The sequence below is a fragment of the Ursus maritimus genome, unplaced genomic scaffold (assembly GCF_017311325.1).
Source record: "Ursus maritimus isolate PB19 unplaced genomic scaffold, ASM1731132v1 scaffold_15, whole genome shotgun sequence".
Lineage (NCBI taxonomy): Eukaryota > Metazoa > Chordata > Mammalia > Carnivora > Ursidae > Ursus > Ursus maritimus.
In genome coordinates, this window is record NW_024423897.1 from 50,715,208 (window position 1) to 50,735,169 (window position 19,962).

Genomic DNA, 19,962 nt, shown 5'->3' on the forward strand with positions numbered 1-19,962 from the left:
AATAAATATTTATTGAGAACTTTCTTTGTGTCAGACACAGTGCTAGGTGCTGGGAATACAAACCAGGGTCAGTCACTTTCCTGTCCCCAGGGAGCTCCCAGCCACACAGGAGGACAGGTGTATCAGTAGGTAATGAGAAGACAGTGAGATGTACACGCTTCTGGAAGGAGGCACAGGAGATGGTAGTTGGACAAAGCAGGGAGACATGAATGTTGGGGTGTTGTATGCAAGGTGGGGTAGTTCCAGGCAGATTTCAATGGGAAGTGTTAGCCAAGCAGGCTGACAGATGAGTAGATGCTTAGCAAGTGGGGAGGTGGCCCCCTTGTCACCATTGAAAGATGTAAAATTGGCTTTGCATTCAGAGGGCCTTAAAGTACTTGGAAACATTCCGCCATTCCTCTTTGCTCAAGCTTTTCAAACTTGTTTATACCTAAGCGGGAAGGAGCAGACTGACAGCTTCATAAATATTCTGTTTAAAAAATAATTCAGAAAATCCATAGAAGATTATTCCTGAACCAAAAAAATGTTATAATCCAGCCAGTGGTTGTAATACTGAGGAAGAGATTATTACTGGATTGTTAAATAGAGAATGTAAAGATTTGTGGAAAATGTATTTACCTGGGGAAAACTGTTTACTTGTTTCTACACATAGTGAATTTATCTTTTGCTTTTTGTTCATTATTATTAATTAATACCCTTTCTGCTTTCCCAAGATTCAGTTTTTTTCTTGCCATTCAAGTTTTGAATTCCCCAAAAGGTCGAGGTATTATCAGAGTGGAGCTGCCGGGACTCTGGCTGTCCGGTAGAACTTAACTGCAATGATAAAGATGTCCATCTGCATCCAGTATCACAGACTCCAGCCACTGGCTACATCTGGCTACTGAGCAGTTGAATGTGGTTCGTGAGAAAGAAAAACTGAATTTTAAAATGAATTTTCTTTAACTTAAATTTAAATAAATAGCCACCTGTGGCCCGTGGCTGTCATATTGGATGGCACAGATCCTAGATGATGATTCAAATTAAATGTGTGAGGGTTTGATTAGCACAGTTCCCCTCACCTGCAGAAACAGGTTGTATTTCCTAAATAACGAGCTCTGTGCCAAGAGAGATGCAGAAAGTAGGAACGAACTGAAGAGGCTTAAGAGAAGGGTATTGAAGGTGTGCGGGTGGTGGCCGAGAGGTAGACAGAGAGCCACGAATGGGAGATGTGTCTTAAGGAACTCGAAGTACAAAGAGCTGACGTGGGAACTCTTTTAAATATTTAAGCAGTTGGCATTCCAACTATGATTGTGTACCAGGGAAACTAATATAAAGGATTTAAATCACTGAGTTGTGTTAACCTGGGGCAGTAATTTAGGGGAGAATAACCAAAGCAGGCTGGCTGGTGTTGGCTCCATCCTGAGATGGGCACAGTGGACAAAGGAAGATTAGCAAACCCAGAAATGAAGAGCAAATGCATGGCGGAAGGCTGTGGGCTCGGGCATTGGTTCTTTTTTTTTTTTTTTTTTTAAGATTTTATTTATTTATTTGACAGAGAGAGAGAGAGACAGCCAGTGAGAGAGGGAACACAGCAGGGGGAGTGGGAGAGGAAGAAGCAGGCTCCCAGCAGAGGAGCCCGATGCGGGGCTCGATCCCAGGACCCTGGGATCACGCCCTGAGGTGAAGGCAGATGCTTAACGACTGAGCCACCCAGGGTGCCCCTCGGGAATTGGTTCTTAACTCCATACTTTGCACACTGAGAAAATAGAAGGCTATCACTTTCATTGGGTCATGTGATTCAGAGGAAGCTTTGCTTCATCAGAAGAACGCATTTAGTAATGACTGAAGAGACAGAGAGTCAGCCTTGAGGACAGGAGTCATTTGATTAACTTGCTTCTAAAAAGTTACCACGTCATTTCAGTGTCTGGTAGAACCTGATGAGGTAGGTTCTGTTTCTTGTTGAAGCAACAGAATAAAACTGAAACCCCGTTACGTTAGTGGGATTCCTGAAATAGGGACGGCAGTGCTTATGTCTAATCTTACTAACACTGTGCGTGCCAACTCCATATCTGGCAAGTGTTTTGATCATCCCTGAGACACCAAGGAAAGGGACCAGTTATGCTTATAAAATTTAAAAACTTAGATCACTTTTGTTCTTTTAAAAATTTTTCTTAATTGTCCACAGAGTATAAACATATACTTATGCAAATAAACCCATTTTATGAATATATAAAGTTTAAAAGAAGACCACTTCACTCATACTGCCCTTTCTGTTATGTCATTCCCTTTGCAGAAAGGTCCCCCCGCCCCCAAACACACATTTTGGTGTATTTCTGCCAGATCTTTTTCATTGGGTTTACACGCATGTGGGCGTGTAGATAAGTAGGTATTTTAATATAAGCGGGATCATACTATTCATATTGTGGAAAAAAATAGTCATTTTCATTCAACAATGATCTAGAAATCTTTCTCTGTTAGAACGGACGTACAACCATTTACTTTTCTTCTACTGTTACCAATCTTCGCCATTAGAAACAATGCTGCCAATGAGTATTTCCATCAGCAACATTCCGAGAAGCGCAGTCTGGGCTGAGTAATGCCCCATTACACACCCCATTTTTGCTCTCTGAAAAGGCTTCACCAATTTGCACTCCCCCCAAATATATGACAATTCCCGTTCTCCCACACCTTGACAAAAATGGATATCAGCTTTTTGACATTTTCATTGGTAGTTTGAGCTATATTTAACACCATTAGAGTGCTTTCCTTAGAGTTTGTTTTACAACTATTTAGGTTTACGGGCAGTTTTCCTAAGAAAAGAAGAATATCCACACTGGGCCCTGCTCTTAATGCAGCTCGTCCTGCCTGGCCTCTCTTGGGATGCGGTGGGCAGGGGCCCAGACTAGCTCTGTCCTGTAAATACTCCCCCTCTTCTTCCTGAACATGAAGTCAGAAGGTGGGATCGAGGTCAGAGATCACTGCCTCTCAGAAACCCCACATTCCCCCCCCCCCAGTCCCCCGCACATTTAGGGAGCTCAGGACCAGTTTCTCCTATCTGTGATACCGTTAAACACTCAAGGAGTTTCACTTCTCTGTCTCTTTTTTCATGTAGAAAGTACTCCCAGAAATTGCTTTTAGGAAAATTGCCTCCCTCTGTCACTTGGGTCTGCAGCTAAAGTACTGAGGCTGTTACTGTCTGTTCTCCCTATGATTCTATTTCTCAGATTAAAACACAGGCACACGGGGTGGAAGAGACACGCACACGGACCCACCGGGAGCCAAAAATCCCTCTCCGGGGTCTTTCAACATAATGAAATAAAGTATACTCTGATTGTTTATGTTGTCCTGCTTTTGAACACTGCAGACATTAGGGAATCTTTAAAAATAACCTCATATATACTTGAATGAAGATCAGATCAAAATAACTTCTCTTTCATGTACCAATTATAGTCAATACTGAAAAAAAAAATGCTCCTTCTGCAGAAATTTCATACTCTCCAATGTCAGGTTTTATTTTCCTCTAGTCTAAATCTAATTAATTTTTTAAAAAATTCATGTGAATTCTTATAGCTATTAGTTTTGAGAAATCTGTTTTTCATAGTTGGTGATCTGTCTAGCTCGAGGTTCTCGGGCACACTCAAATAAACTAGGTAGAGTTACCCATTGGTAATGTCTTCACATTTCATTATAGAACTTTGAATAAATAAATACCACATATTCCTATGGCCTTTGATTATATCAGACGTATGTTTACATGTTTAAAAGCCAAGGTAATATTTCTCTCTTGCTTTCGATACTGCTTCACTGTGATTTCCCCCCCAGGCAGAGCAGCTTAAAGTTACACGTGATTGAACCTTTTACTGACACGAACCTTAAAATATACTTTTTCTAATTCTGTGATATTATATGAGGAAAAGCGAAGAGTTCTGACCAAGAATTTCAGGATAATCCAACTCTTGGTGACCACAGATGAGTTCTTCTCACTGAGGATGGCCAGTGGTTTATTTCATGCCAGGGTTGTTTTTCCTAAAATGATGCTTTTAGGTTGTCTTCCTTCCTGTGGCTTGCTTTCAACAAATATAAACCAATTAGCATAAGCAAAGCATGATTAAGAAAGTAAATCAGCTCAGGAAAAAGAATTCTAATGCATTCCAAGCAAAATATAAATGACTTTTGGACTATCTCTTGTTTAAAATTTTCCATGCTCTCTGGCACTTCTCAGCATGATTCAGAAGTTGACAATATTTCCTGAAGTATTTTCGGTGAAAAACAACATATTTACTTAAGGAGTTTGAAAGAAATTAGCATTGGAAGTTGGAATGTGCCATAATTTAGAGCAGAAAGAAAATGCGTTTGCTGGAGACCACAGGAGAGCCTTTGGTTCTTATGTTGTCAGGCAAGGGCCATCAACCATACGGACGAGTGTGTTTGAAAGAGAAATTTAGGCAAAGTTCATAAAATGTGCAGCCCTTGGGTCATTGTAGAGAGGCAAAATATTTATGAATAGATATACAATCTAGCAAATAGTTCTGAGTGAAAAATGTAAAATTACCAAGAGAATAGTCCTGTTCCCCACGTTCTTCAGGGCCTGATAGACGCTGTCCTGCACAGAGGACTTGAGGATGCCTCGTGGAGGGGGAGAGCCACAACCCTAGAACCCAGTGTGGTCTGGGCAGGCGTCCTTTTGGGAGGTGGAGAGCACAGATGTCAGCCACTGACACCCCCAACACCTGCTCTCAGAGCCCCACGAGCAGGGCAGCCCCACCCCATTCAAAATTGTCAGCAAGTTTGATGGGAAGACTCCAAATATATGTAGATTTTTAAAAATCACAGAACACTAGAAGCCCAGATCCAGCCTTTCGTGGGCCTGCACCCTCTCCCGCCCCAGTCACCACCCCCACCACCCCCAAGTCTCGGGTCTGAGCTACTGAAAGCATTCTGTGGGCGGGGCTTCGGGCTGCCGCCAGAGGCAGATGGTAGGAGGTGGCCTTGCCAGTGACTGCCCAGTGTCCCAGGAAGCACGATATGGTTGCATCTGCGTGGATCGTGAGGCATGTGGAAAAGGCACCTCCACTTAAACACTGGTTGGCAGAATACCTAGAAACGTTGACTAGCCCAGTATTTCCTTTTTGAATCTTCATATCACAAATTTCCCTTCAGACATAAAAAGACTATCAGCCCCCTCTGCTCCAAGAGAAATGCTTCCATGTCCTGATGGGTAGTTTGACGGGGCGTCTGTATCCCTCCAGTGCCACAGTTTGGCCACTGAGGAGAACTTGATCCAGCCGCTAATGCAGGGAGGACAAAAGCCTCCTTTTACTCTTGCCCAGAGCCCTTCTGGGTTTCCCTTCAAACTTCCTCCCAGGCGGAGCCTGGCTTGGGGGGCCGGCCACTCCGCGGGGTGTGGTACCACTCTGGCCATGACCGCCACCAGACTTCCGTGCTCGGCTAGCTCGTTTCGAATCATTTCTTAAATAGAGTAGAATTCCTTCACAAGCCTCGATCATTCCTTCCTGCCTTCAGCCCGTCTTAGGAGGCATCACGCCCCAGGAAATGCCACAACTTCCTTTAGAAAAAGTTCCGAAGCAGGGGTCCATCCTCTGATCTTTACATTTCTCACTTTTGAGCACGTCATGGTCAGGCCCCTCCGAGGGAGGGTCACAGTGGCGCTTTGTAATTCAGAACTGTCAGGAAAAACAAATCTTCCTCCTTTCTATGCTTTGAGAAGTACTCCATTACTATCACTTTACTCTGGAGATACAAATCAAAGGCTTTTCTATGCCTTAACGATACTGATGTTTACCAATTTCTCTAAAGATTATGATCATGGTTGGTTATCAGAGATATTGCTGCCTGTAAAACCCAGGAAACAGAATAGAAGGACTTGTTCTTGCTCCCTGGCCTTCAGTGTAGTGCCTGAAATGGCCTCTCAAAGCAAATTAACTCTTGAGGCCTCCTCATGGGGGAGAAAACACATTGCCTTCCTCTCTTTTGACCTTGTAAAGTTCAAACTCTTCTGGAGAAATGCTGCCATAGTTAGCAGAGCAATAGACCAACCACGTTCATACTGTTGACTTCTGTTGCCTCCAGAGAAAAGGTGACGCCTTTCAGCCATCTCTCTCGATTGCGGGCAGTTGAGCGAAGGGACACCAGTCATCTACGAAGCCAACACTTGCTGAGTGTCGACTGTGTGTTTATAAGCCTGGAGCGCAGGGTAGAGATATTAACAGAACAGGGTCTGCTGCCTGTTTTTGAACAGCTCATGATCTAAGAATGGTTGTTACATTTTGAAATGGTTTAAAAAATATTGAGAGAAGACTGTTATTTTGTGACCTATGAAAATTACATCAAATACAAATTCCAGTGCCCATAAATAACGTTTTATTGGAATACAGACATCTCCCTTCGTTTATGTGCTGTCGATGAGTAGTTACAATCTCGTCATCGAGAGACCATAATGTTCACATAGCCTAAAATATTTACTGTCTGGCCCTTTCCAGAAAAGGTTTGTGGGGCCTCGAATATAGCATGTTCCCTGCTCTCCAGCTGCTGGCGAGAGACAGGGAGCTAAGCAATTAAAATGGGAAATGGAAGGTGCCAAGAGACAAATACATGTGAGAGCAGGTGGGAGAAGGTTGGTTAACCATACTTAGGGGCAGCAGAATCTATGGGGAGGAAGAAATCTCGAGCTAAACTTTAAAGAAGAGCATGAAAGGGGCCAGAGAGAGGCAGCTGCCTGAACCTGTCAACACATGAAAATGTGTATTTTTGAGGACTCATCGGGAATTTGGTGTGACAAGAGCAAGAGGTGCTTGCTGGGGAGTAGCGGAGGAAATAAGGTCTAATCGTCTAGAGGGGTCCCGTGGGAGAGACATGGGTGTGCGACCCAACCCTGAAAGCTCAGGGAACCCCTGGAGGGTTGTCTGCTGCGTGTGACTGGTCAGCGTGATGCTGAAGAAAAAGTGTCGAGAGCTAAAGAAGGTGGGGGAGTGGGGCGCAGAGGGCATGCTGGGAAGGCAAGAAGATAATAATCCAGGCAAAGGGTTAGGCCCTACATTAAGGTGGATAGGCAGCTGCCGGAATTAAAAGAGGTTGATCACAAGATAACGGCGATCGAATCGATGGAGGTAGGGTGGAAGTGGGGGGAAAGGAGAGGGGCCATCAGGTGTGATTCACAGAGGCTGATTGGCAGATGGGGGAAAGATGATACGTTCTGTTTGAACATTTGCTTTTTGCAGAATTTCTGAGGAATCAAGTGGAAATGGCCAGGAAGTGGCAGGGATACAGGGGTCTGGAGCTCAGGATAGAAATTTGAGCTGGAGATTGACATCCGGTCGTTGAAGCCGCGGTCTGCCGGGGAAGTGGTCTGGGCGAGATGAACAGCAGTTTGAAGAACACAGAGACACGAAGAGCAGGCAAAGGAACATGACCAGGGGAGCAAAAAGTGGGTCAGGCAAGGTGAGGAAGAAGGAAGGAACTTCGGGGAGGAGGAGCACGTGGCCGGTAGTGCCAGATGCTGGGTCAAGAGCAGGTGAATTAAGCCAAAATGTACTCGCTGGATTTAGCAGTACGGGTGTTGGATGGACAGACACAGAGGTTGTGGTAGGCTGAGAGTGGCTGGGACAGGCAGAAGGGGGCTCCGAGTGTAGGTTCACAAATCTTGGCTGAACAAGGACACAGTTAAATGAGGGCAGAACCTAGAGTTGGGTGTGGAATTGAGAAAAGTTCCTGTTTATTTGTTTTAATGGTAGAGTCAGGCAGGGGCAAATGGAAAAATGGAAAGCTTGATGCCTATGTGAATGCAGAGCTAGCAGCCAGCACACAGGGGAGGGGTTGGCCTTGCCGGGGGTGGGGGGTGCGGTGCCCCTGAGAAGGGCAGGCAGGCTGTGAGTGGGCACAGCTAGACATGGCTGCCTATGTTGCTCTGGGAGAATAAGTTGAAGGGCCTCTTGGCAAAGACCTCCCATTTCTCGGTCATGTTGGTAGTGTGGTCAAGGCACAGTATCGGGAAGAGTCTGAGAAGAGCATTAAATGTGAAGATCAGCTGCGGAGGGCTTTGGGACCTGCACTGGGCATGATCGAGCACCCCCCTGAGGCTGGAGCAAGGCTCTGATCTGAATGGCCATGTGGCTCTGTACTTTTGACCCACAGGGATGAGGAGCAGGTGGAGAAAGGTGAACTTTGAGGCTGGGCTGAGATGGGGTTTGTTATGCAGAGTTGCAGAGAGCCGGAGCAGACGGTCAGCCTTGATTTTGACCTCCAGGGCTGGGAGAGGGATGACAGGGTGGGGGTGCTTTCTCGGCTCTGGGGAAGGAACCAAAGCCAGAAAGAAGTGGCCGGTTGGGAAGGAATGTGCAGTCCGGGGGCTTGGCCTTCAGGAGGTAGGGGAGGGTGCGTTGAGATTAGGAAAGTGGGTAAGAAGCCCCGGAGGTGGTGGTTGTCTGCCCCGGGTGGGAGAGTTTCGAGGCTTGCAGCTGGAATGGTTTCTGGAAGGGAAGGGCCCAGGCTGGAGTGAAGGAGGGGCAGCAGATGGCAAGGGTCATGCATAGCAGGTCAAGGTTGGGTCATCCACACTGGCCTGAAGTCGTGTGTGTGTGTGTGTGTGTGTGTGTGTGTGTGTGTGTGTGTGTGGGTGGAGGGCTGTGGGGAGCCGGGAGCCAGGGGACGGATCATCCGTGATGGTTGAGAGCGGCTGAGGGCCCAGGAGGGGCTATCTCTTGTGGCTGCACTGTCTGCTCATGTGATCGCACGTGTGTTTCGTGCCACTTCACCCCTTCTTTTGTGTGACTTTACTGTTTTCTAGAAGAATAGCTGTGGGAATTTCAGTACATGGGGCCCACGCACAGCTGGGCAGCCTTAGAGAGATCTGAGTGTCCCTAGGCCAGTCGGAGACGGGGTTGGTGCCGAGGTACTGGCTCGGAATGGCAAGTTTTCCTGGGAGGAGGGATCAGTATCGATTGTGCAGCAGAGGGAACCATGGCACGAAGAGGCGGCACCTTAACCTAAAATCCTGGAGATAGTTCTTCAGACCTGGCACCTGGCTCTTTGGGGATCTCCTGGTTTCGGACTGTTTTGCGCCAAGAACTTTATTTACCGAAGAGAATGTGATCACGATCAGTCTTCTAGATGCTGCTTCAGTGCACAACACAGAGGCTTGGGGGCCCTGACAGGGAGCAGGAGACAGACTCAAGAAGCGCAGAGGCGAGCACAGGAACGAAACTTGTACATGTTGTCAACGGCTTCCAGATAGGTAGACATAAGGTCTTAAAGACCTTCCCTGCAATAATATCTCAGGTGATGTTTTCTAATCCATGTACTATGCGAAGTGATTTTCCTCAAACTTCCCCTTTAATCCTCAAACCCTCTACAAGGTGTAGGTACTGTTGCTGTTCTCATCTCAGAGACGAGAACACTTAGGGCACCATGAAGAAGTCCCCCCAAGGTCAGAAGAGGGACCCGAGATTGGAATCCAGACCTTGTCGCTCCAGAGCCTGTGTCAGAATATTTATGTGATTCGGTTAATTCTGTTCATTAATACCCCTTCTTATATGCTGAGTTTGAATGGCTCATTTACAAGATGTTGTTTATTCATGAAGTGAAACCACGTCAGTTGGTGTCTCAAACACCTAAGCCATAACAACAGGAATAAATACTTTTTTGAGGGATGGGGGGAGCTGAATTTAGATCAGAAATGGAGAAAAAGGGGCGCCTGGGTGGCACAGCGGTCAGGCGTCTGCCTTCGGCTCAGGGCGTGATCCCAGCGTTATGGGATCGAGCCCCACATCAGGCTCCTCTGCTATGAGCCTGCTTCTTCCTCTCCCACTCCCCCTGCTTGTGTTCCCTCTCTCGCTGGCTGTCTCTATCCTGTCGAATAAATAAAATCTTTAAAAAAAAAAAAAAAAAGAAAGAAATGGAGAAAAAAAAATTTCCCTCCAACGCCCAAAGTAATGTAGCCATTTAGTGGAGTCTTTACTCATGTATTCTAAATCGATAGAGCCGTACGGAACATACAGAAATATGAGTAGAGAATGGGGACGATTTAATACAGCGTGCCAAGAGCTATCTCTTTCCATTGATCTGAGTGAAACAATTTCCTAATAATTACGTATGTAAAGAATCACATGTAACCTTGAATTTTGTTGCTAGGTCATAGGCTAGAATAATAAGGAAAGCTAAAGTCTGAGCATTTTAATATTCAGGTTAAAAATTCCATTAATATTTTCAATTAAAAAATCTTACTGAGGTTGTGTGAATGAAATCAAAGAGTTAGAAATTTTATTTATGTTTAGGTGGTTGCTTCTGTTTGGAATTTTTACCCCCTGCCTGTACGATTTAAGAGAAATGAAAAAAAAAAAAAGCCAACGAAGATGAAATAGCCTATTACAGTCGTAAAGATAAACAGGTTTTAGATATTTCAGTTTAGATCTTTTTAAGTATTATTCTCATCCTGAAAAATAGAACCACCGATACATATATGCTTTACCCTAGAGATTAATAAAATCGTGCTCTGAGAGTTTGCAGGAGACGGTTCAACCAGTGGAGAAGAAGGGAAGTTAGCTGGGTTTGTTTCTACTTGCTACTAGGAAAAGCCCACTAACAGTCTCCTTCTAAGCACTGTTTTTGGTCCGGGTCTGGGTGGCTCAGTCGGTTCAGCATCTGACTCTTGATCTCAGCTTGGGTCTTGATCTCAGCATTGTGAGTTCAGGCTCTGCGTTGAGCTCCACACTGGGATAGAGCCTACCTTAAAAAAAAAAAAGGAACTGTTCTCAGTCCATATACTAAAATGTGGGGAAACAAATGGAAGTCTACCAAAGTAGATTCCCAATCCTAAAAACTTTAGTTAACATAGAAAATGGACATTGATAAGGTTTTTTAACCCAATACGGTTACTCTGGGGTTTGCGGAGTTATTTTTATAAATTGTGAGGGTCGCTGTAATCCTTCCCAATGCTGCAGTATACCCTTTAAGACAAAGACCGGAGGAGAACTTACACTCCTAGCCTCAGGTGTCACTGAAGAGACTGTGATTCTATCTACTTCACAGTATAATATCCCTTGGGCCAACCAGACACTAGTGTGGACTGATTTTGGCCAAGGATGGCTCCTGAGGTCTGAGTTCTTGCGGAGTATGAAGCATGCTGGACCAGGCATCAAAGGTCTGGCTCTGATCCTGGGCTCTAGCACTAACCGTGGACCTTGGGCAAGCCATGTCACTTCTCTGGGCCTCAGAGTCCTCATCCCCCAAAACAAAGGGGTTAGATGAAATCATACCCAGTATTTTCCAATTTTGAAGATCAGTGACTATGCCCACTGCTGATCGCTGTGCTGTATGACGTCACCCCTTTGCTGCAAGGTGTTTCATCTGCTCATGATTGAAGGACAGACTTGAAATTGTATTCAGCTGAAATTAAAGTAGTTCTAATCCATGCTCCCAGTTATAGGAGGACTCTAGGATATCTTTGTCATCTCTAAAGGCATTGGGCTTATGCCTTCACTTCTTTTGTTGAAATAATCCTATCCATAGGTGACTTTTTAAACAGGCACTTTTGGGTAGAAGCTTAGATGACATAACAGTTCTCTCCGGTGAATTCTCTTAATCCTTTAAAAAAATTAACATATCATGTGTTTTATAATGTTTAGCAAAGTCCGCAGCTTTTGAGGAGTGTTCTGTGACTCTGCCAAAGGTAGATTTGAGAGGCAAGGCTAGTAACTGAAAGATCAGGAGTCTTCCATCTACTAAGAAATAAAAGAAATCATTAAAATGATTGACTGATGGATTGGCTTCTTAGAACAGCAAGTAGTCAGATGAATGGGCAATCTCTTTTTTACTCCCTGTTTTGCCTGTAAATAGCAGAGAAGAATCCATATTGGCCTCCGAGGCTTTAGGCCTGAGTGTGGTCATTTTGTGACGAGCTGGGTTCACGATTGTTAGATGCAGGGAGACATTTGATGACCAGGCCAGCAAGGCCATGAAGAGTCGCCTATAGTCTACTGGGACTGAAAATAAGTCCTTGTAAAGAAATTTAGCTCTTCTACCACCTGCCAGGCCGTGTGTGAGTGTGAGTGTGAGTGTGTGTGTGTGAGTGTGAGTGTGAGTGTGTGTGTATGCATACATATGCTCATAAATGTATGAAACATAGGTCCTGATTCCTAAACCTCTTTCATCTCTAGTCTTGGAGTGCATGTTGCATGTCTCAGTCTCAGCTCGATATCGGATCTTCGTGTTCATGGCACCATCACAGCTAGACTTAAGTTGACCCTTGTCATCCCTTAGACTCCAGTGATGGCTACTCTCCTCTTTCTCATTCCCTCTCATTTAGTGAAGATTTATTGAGTTTCTACTGTGTTTCAAGCATTGAAGTAGGAATAGGGCTCCTGTCCTCAGGGAGCACACAGCTGATTGAGGTCAAGGGCATAGAAACAAATTATTCCAGTACAGGTAATATGGAAAACAGTGCAGGTATTTCCTATGTGGCACGGTAGAAGGTAGGAGAGAAGGATTAATTTTGAGTGGGTCAGAGAAGAAATTATGAGAGAATCTGGATCTTGAAGCATGTTTAATAATAGTTCATTGTGAAAATGTAGGAGAGTGATCATTCTGGAGAAGTCTCTGTCTTATGGGTTTATCACAAATTTGCTAACAATTAGCAAATTTAGTGCAAGAGGATAGAGGAGTCTAGGTGATTCCAAGGTTTAATTGATTTGGGGGATGGTCATTAACTGAAATAGGGACAGTAGGTCAAGAAGCAAATTCAACCTATGTCAGGACCTTTCAGAAAAGAGTGTGCTTCCCTCCCTGCCAGTTAGTAAGCTATTGTACTCCTTATTAAAATTTGGCTTTGCCATCTTGTTCGATTGCCAGGCAGTGACGTCATCAGCATGCAAGATCCAGCACTGATGTGCTCTGTGCATCCAGGCTGATGACTACAGACTTCACTGAGCAGACAGGAGGACAGAGAGAGTGACAGGGTCATAGGACAGACACCATGAATTTTCTTTTGTGAAATCTCAGAGAAACAATCACTTAGGGTCTTTACTATCGTAATAATCTTCTCTTCCTGTGTACTGTTGGGTACGCTACTTTGGGGCTGGGTGGGTCAGATCATCAGCATTTGGACATTAGCCAGCCTCTAGTTGCAAGGGTTTTTGTGCTGTGGGAAGTTTGTGAATAATTCTTATTCTTATTATATTTCTTGCACAGAAGATTTTATTACCAATAGTTTGAGTGTTTGAGCCTCTGAGCTTTATGCTGTCATGATTAGCCTGCCATTCTCAACTTGAATCTGTGAATTAATACACTATATGTATGTGTATGTATACATAAAATTTATATTCAACAATGGAAAAATCAACTCATCTTTTATAGATGTAAGTGCATTTTATATGGGATATTTCTTTACATTATTTGTTCTGATATGGGCAACACTAGAAGTACATTTTCACAAAAATCCCCATATATAATCAGGACATTGTAGTTCCCAGAGACCTGGATTTTAAGATATCAATTTATGATGGCTTTGTCCTGTGAGTCTAGTGACTTCAGCGGCGGTATATATTATATTATCTTTCAGTTTTCATCTCTGTAAGTTTTATATTTTTGCATTTTTTTTCTTTAAGCTCCACATATAGTTCAGTTCAACAAAAAGCATTCAGTGTACAAAGAAGGAATCACTCATGTTTACTTCTTCAAGGTTCATATTAACAAGATGCAACAATGGGGGAGTGCCTTTTTTTTTAATACTTTATTTGAGAGAGAGAGAGAGAGAGTGAGCACATGATTGGGGGGAGGGGCAGAGGGAGAGGGAGGAGCAGATTCCCTGTTGAGCAGGTATGCCGGGAAGATTAATGCATTTTATGACACTCTAGCAAAGAACATGCAACAAAGGGTATCTTGGACCACACAGTCTTATTCCGTTAATACTCCTTGAACAACCATGTTCCAAGTAATGGAAATTAAGGAGTCAAAAATGGGTCCACTTTATGAGACTGACTCTAAACTGTTCGTAAGTGGGATTAAATGGGACCCAAAGTCCCCCTTCTGCTTCTGGTGCACCCCGACTTCTCAGAATGACAGTGGTTGTATTTTAGAGCGTATGTGTCAATTTCACTGAGCGAGGTGGGGAGAGAGGGAGAGAGACAGAAAGAAATCTTGGCAATGAACAGTGGTGAAATTTAATCTAGAAATCTTGGACATTTTCAGTCAAGAGACTTTTCTGGCCAACTATCTGCTGTGTGTTGCAAGTTCTTCAGCTCTCCCAAAGGTCGTTTTGATTGAACAGCACATAGGGCTTTAGCCTTTATTCCTTTGTGGACCTTGCACTTCTTGGGAAAGCTCAGGGTGGGTGCAGCTTCCTGGATGAGGCCCTCACCACTATAGTGTTGCCTTCAACAACTTGCTTCTTGTGGGCAGGGAGAGGAGGAAGGGGCTGTTTCACTGGCCCTCTTAGAGATATAACAGTGGCAGTGACACACAAAGATCTTAAAAATGGCAGTTAATGATATAACTTTGCCCAAATCACAGTTTCCAGGGCTTAATTTACTCATATTTTAAATGAGGGCGTTATAGGTCTACGTGGTCTGTCTTTGTCTGTTCAAGCCTTTATAGCAGAATACCATAGACTGGGTGGCTTAAACAAAGAACATTTATTTTTTACAGTTCTGGAGGCTGGGAAGTCAAAGGTCAGGGTGCCAGCATGTTCAGTGTCTAGTCGGGTCTCTTTTTGGTTTGCGGATGGTTGTCATTCTCACATGTCCTCACGTGGCCTTTCCTTGGTGTCTCTTCCACTTTACATAAAGGCATTAATCCTATCATGAGAGCCTCCCCCTCGTGACTTAAAATAGCCCTAATTACCCTCCCAAAGGTCCCACCTCCAAATACCATCACGTTAGGGATTAAGACTTCAACGTATGAATTTTGGAGAGACAAACATTCAGTCCATAGCAAGGACTCTTTTAGTTGGTCTTAATTCTATGACTAGGAGAGACTGCCTTACATTGGAAATTAAACCTGAATAGAACTGTAGTACTCAAAGTCTATAAGTAGACACATTTGAGCTCCCATCTCTGGTCTTACATCTTCATGATGTTGGACAGCTGTTAAATCTCTACATGTCTCAATTTCCTCAGCCATGAACTTGTTCGATCGTGGTATCTATGTGTAGAGTCGCTGTCGAGATTAAATGAAAATCATGCAAATAAAGCACTTAGTGCTATGCTTGGCACAAAATGGCTCCTTGGTAAAAATTCGTAAGTTTTGAAAAGCAACCAAACCTATTTGAACAAGAGCTGAGACTGGTAACACAAGAAAGGAAGTTATTTGATCAGTAGTTTGGTTGTTAATATCAAAATTTGTTTGTATCAATTTTGCAAGTCTCTGTTCATTACAACACATCATTTGTTTGTGTTGAAATAGAGCAGACAAGTGGTGTGTGTGTGCACGCACACGCGCATGTGAGCCTATGTACCTTGCTAGTTTCCCTCATCATTTCTTTCGGTAATTAATTCATTTTCTACTACCATATAAGAATTTCAGCCAACACACCGCTTACAAGTTTGGAATGTATTTTACCTATACATGAACACCGTGCTTTTATTTCAGTGAAACCAGAAACATTTAAACTTGCTCTTTTTCAAGATTATTCCCGAACAAAAATGTTCCTTTGCACATCAGTAAGGGGATGCTCCAGTTAAATGTTACTGGCAGGGAAATGATAAAAAGCGACCAATCACATAAACACACATACTTACTGAATTCTCAAAACCCCAAATTCCTATGAATCATACCTTGTTGACATCCATGCTATTAATAATGTAGCAAGTATCCTGAAATATTTAATATTTACATTTTATAGAAATGATCATTGCTTTTCCTTTCAGGTCTAGTGACTCAGATGAAAAAAATAAATCTAAGAATAAATCTAAGCCTGTTCTTATATGACCTGAAATGTCAAGGTAACAAATTCATTTTAAGGCTTAATTTGAAGTATTACTCAAGAGAGTGAAGCTACTGGAGGAAGTGAGTTTCTCAGTTGTGAAACAAGAGGAGACAAGATCATCAGTAAGGAAGTATGGCAGGATGATTTTTAATTGTTGGATTTTCAGCGTGTGGGCTAAAGTCAGATGAATCCTGACTCTTGGATTTCAGTGATGGGGTGGCCATATGTTCTCATTACCTCAAGTACAAAAGGCATTTGCTACGATTCTAGAAGATTTAGAGAAGAAAGAGGAAAATGCACCTTCCAGAGGACAACGTTGGGGGTGGAGTGGCATTCTCTTATTTCAGGAAAATTTAAGCTTCGAAAGGACAAGGAGTAATTCTGAACGCTCATGGGGAATAAAACAAAATCTAAGCATCATTCATAACTTGAAATGCAATTAAGAAGCAGCACATGGAGCTGGAAATTCAAGCGGACTTTGTCTTCATGAAAACTTCAAGTAGCTCTCTCTCTAAATTCCGTTCAAAATGAACTATAAAGACCTGTGGGATTTATTTGTGCACACTGGGTAGATTTATGCATTTAGAAAAGGGCTACCAGGAATGTATTCCCAGAAAGTGACTTTAAGCTCTAGTAAATGATCTGATTTCTGGCCTCTCAAAGGAAATTGATAAAAAAAGAATAGGATCCTGTGACATGAGTAGTTTCCTGGGGGGAAGCCATCCCCCATCACTGCACTTCTCCAGGATGAACCTGTTACAAGCTGTAATGGTTTTGTGATTAGTGTGAATGAATGTTTCTCACCACACAGATTCACTATTGACTTTTTAATTAATAATGATGTCTTGTTTATAGAGCCACCATCTCGAGGAAATTTGAGTGCTTTATAATTGATGAATTTCAATTTATCTTCATACTATCCTGCTCAAAGTATAGATTAGGTACTCTGATTGTGTTTTAATGAGGAAAAATAGAGCCAGAAAAGCTAAATCATGGCCCACAGAGATTTCGGAAGGCTAATAATAGAATCATCAATTAATATCTGGTAGTCTTTATTTCTAATTCTGGCTGTTTCCCAAAAATATATAATCAGTTGTGTCAGTTTTTCCTTAGGAAAATGAGGTAGAGCAAAACAATCATTTGCAATTGCTATGATCACCAGAAGTTTACGTTCCTTCTCATTATTTTGGTGGTATTCCACAGCTATTATCTATTTTTATTTATTGGGCCACATGCATGTTTTAGTGGCCTATGTTCACATCCTCGGAATGGTCTTAAGTCACATGTGTCAGAAAGCTTATCTCCTGGGATGGGAGTGATCTAAAACTTAAATTCTGGTATTAGGTAGTTGTGATTTTTCAAAAATTGGGTACCTCCATCACCTACTTGCCATTGCTTTAGTTAAGCAAAAAAAAAAAAAAAAAAAAAAAAAGAATCCTCCCAACAAAGCCATGTTCAGAACCCTTACTCATTGTACCTATGAGAATGTAGCTACCATCCTTTCAATCACCCATTCATGCAGCCTTAAAAATATGACTCTGATTTTTCCTGCTTCTTGGTGACTATTTCTATCAATTTTTTCTCATCTGCCAAGTGTATTACTTTGCCCCTCTGTATTCTCCTTACTGTTTCCACTCTGCTCTCTACGTTGCATGTAGTCACTATTGACTTTTTAATTAATAATGATTTACCCCAATCATTTCTTTCTGAAACGTCCATTTTTTTTTCTTTCATGCGGCTTTGGGATTTCTGCTCTTTTAAGACTTATCCATGTTAGGGCATGTGACTTTGTTGCCTTCAATTGTGTTGCTGTGATCCATTGACCCACACAATACAGTTCATCCATTCTTAGAATGGATTGTTGGGGATTTTCCCCCTCAAATATGAACAGTTATGTAATAAACATTTTTTAGAAGATTTATTTATTTGAGAGAGAGAGAGACAAGGGGGGTAGGGGCAGAGGGAGAGGGTGAGAGAGAATCTCAAGCAGATCCCCCTCCCACCCCGCCGAAGCACAGAGCCCGATGCAGGGCTCAATTTCACGACCCTGAGATCACGAACTGAGCTGAAACCAAGAGTCAGACACTTAACCGACTGAACCACCCAAGCACCCCTGCATAATAAACATTTTTGAACGCACTTCCTTGTTCACATTTGTGAGAGTTTCTCTAGACCCTGTACTCAAGGTCAAAATACTGGGAGGCAGGATCTGTTCACTTTCCAATTTATCATTAAACAGTGCTTGTAGCCAGCTGACGTGCTGTATTAGGTGCCATTTCCACCTAAGAAAAGACCCTTATTGATCTCTCTACCAACTTTCAATGGAATTTCAGCCTCCTGAAGGAGAAGAGTTCCTTCTCACTTCTCAAATTAAGGGGCCTCCCCCAAGGAATTTCTTTTTGTGAGAGGTCACCAGTTCAAAAGCTCTTGGACCACATGCTGAAATGTAACTGTGTGAAAAGGGATCTGGGCTGGATGATAGAGACGGAGCTATGCATCCTGGTTACAGACTGCCAGTTTATGCCAGTTTACGGTCCCTGAGGTTCCTGCATTACCTTGTGTATTTTCCTGAGAGTCTGTTCTAGAAATGTGTAATCACCCAATTGACTATCTAGCAGCAAAGAGCAAGGACTCTGGAGCCAGCCTGCCTGGGTTTGAAACCCTGCTAGACCGCTACTAACTGTCTGCTCTTGAGCTCGTTCCTTGTTTGTAAAATGGGGGATGGGCTCATAGTGAAAACTGAATGAGGTAATATACATGAAACTCTCAAGTAGGTGCTAAATACATTTTTGTTGAATTGTTGAAGAGGGGAAAAATAAGAAAAAGGTGTATCATACCTCCTGTGTGTCAGACATTGTTTTAGGAACTGGGAAGATGGTAGTGACTTTAGTATCTGTCTCTTTCCTAAATTCAGTTCCCAGTTGAGACCAAGTCCCCAACACATTACGTGGCCCACAGTAGGCACTCAAAGAGATGAATGAATCAATAAAGCTAATGATTCTCTTAAGGCAACGTAAGTGCCCAAGGTATGTTCTCAGCCGTGATGGGCGAGTTAATTATATCCGTGAGAACTTTGCTCTGTGCGTGTTAGTGTGTTCTTATTCTTTGGATATTGATTATTCCTGTGTAATCTGGAAAGTAGCTTACCGTTAGCCATAATGTGTGAGAAGTCAGGGTACCATGTTTTTTGACAATGACAAGTAACAGAGAATTGACTATGTCTTTAATCCCTTGCTTGTATACAAAATAACATTAACTTTTTTTGATTATGACCGGCCTTTTTAAATTTTTTCCTTAAACTTTAGGTCTCATTGTCCATGAAGGAGCTGCAGTTTACAGAGTATTTAAGCGCTGGCGAGCTGTTAACTTACACTGGGATGTATTAAATTATGATAAAGCCACAGACATCGAAGAGAGTAGCCGGGGAGAGTCTTCCACAAGCAGGACTTTATGGCTGCCGTTGACGGCTCTGCGGAACAGGAACCTGGTCCACCCAACACAGTTAACCTCCCCGAGGTTTCAGTGTGGCTACGTGTTACTGCATCTGTTCAATCGGATGAGGCCCCACGAAGATTTGTCAGAAGACAATAGCTCAGGGGAGGTTGTGATGAGAGTGACTTCTGTGTGACACAAGTGTAAGGCAGCGTGGTATAGACCACCCTGCACACTTTGGAATGTAATGGCAATGAATGGCGAAACCATAGCACTTCTAAAAACATACATCTATGAACTTTTTAAGATTTATGCTTTTATATGAACATTTGAATTGCAAATACATTTTTCTGAAAAAAAAAAGTTCTCTGGTTCTTTGTTTTCTGATTTATCACATCTTTTATAAGTTGGTACTTGAAATCATTTTACATATAATTTAACTCTACTTGGTTAAAAGAATGATGAAAGTTATCCTTAAGGCTGAAACTATTTTTTCTTGCTTGTTTTAAATATATTTTTATCAAACTTCTTGCTCCATGTGTAGTTTTTCAGGCATGCTACAAACGGGAAGGAGTTGAGAACGCTGTGGGCAGATGCCAGAGTGGCAACGCGACACT

At 42.9% G+C, this 19,962-nt stretch overlaps 1 protein-coding gene across 1 annotated transcript in view; it reads left to right on the top strand.

Moving 5' to 3' along the window:
* The window catches only part of MARCHF11 (membrane associated ring-CH-type finger 11), a 95,658-nt gene extending 75,968 nt beyond the window's left edge, over positions 1 to 19,690 (top strand). Inside the window, exon 4 of the mRNA XM_008689917.2 lies at positions 19,219 to 19,690. Within this exon, the coding sequence (XP_008688139.2) occupies positions 19,219 to 19,541 (323 nt within the window). The 3' untranslated portion in view covers positions 19,542 to 19,690. The remainder of the gene's footprint in view (positions 1 to 19,218) is intronic.
* The last annotated feature ends 272 nt before the right edge of the window (positions 19,691 to 19,962 follow it).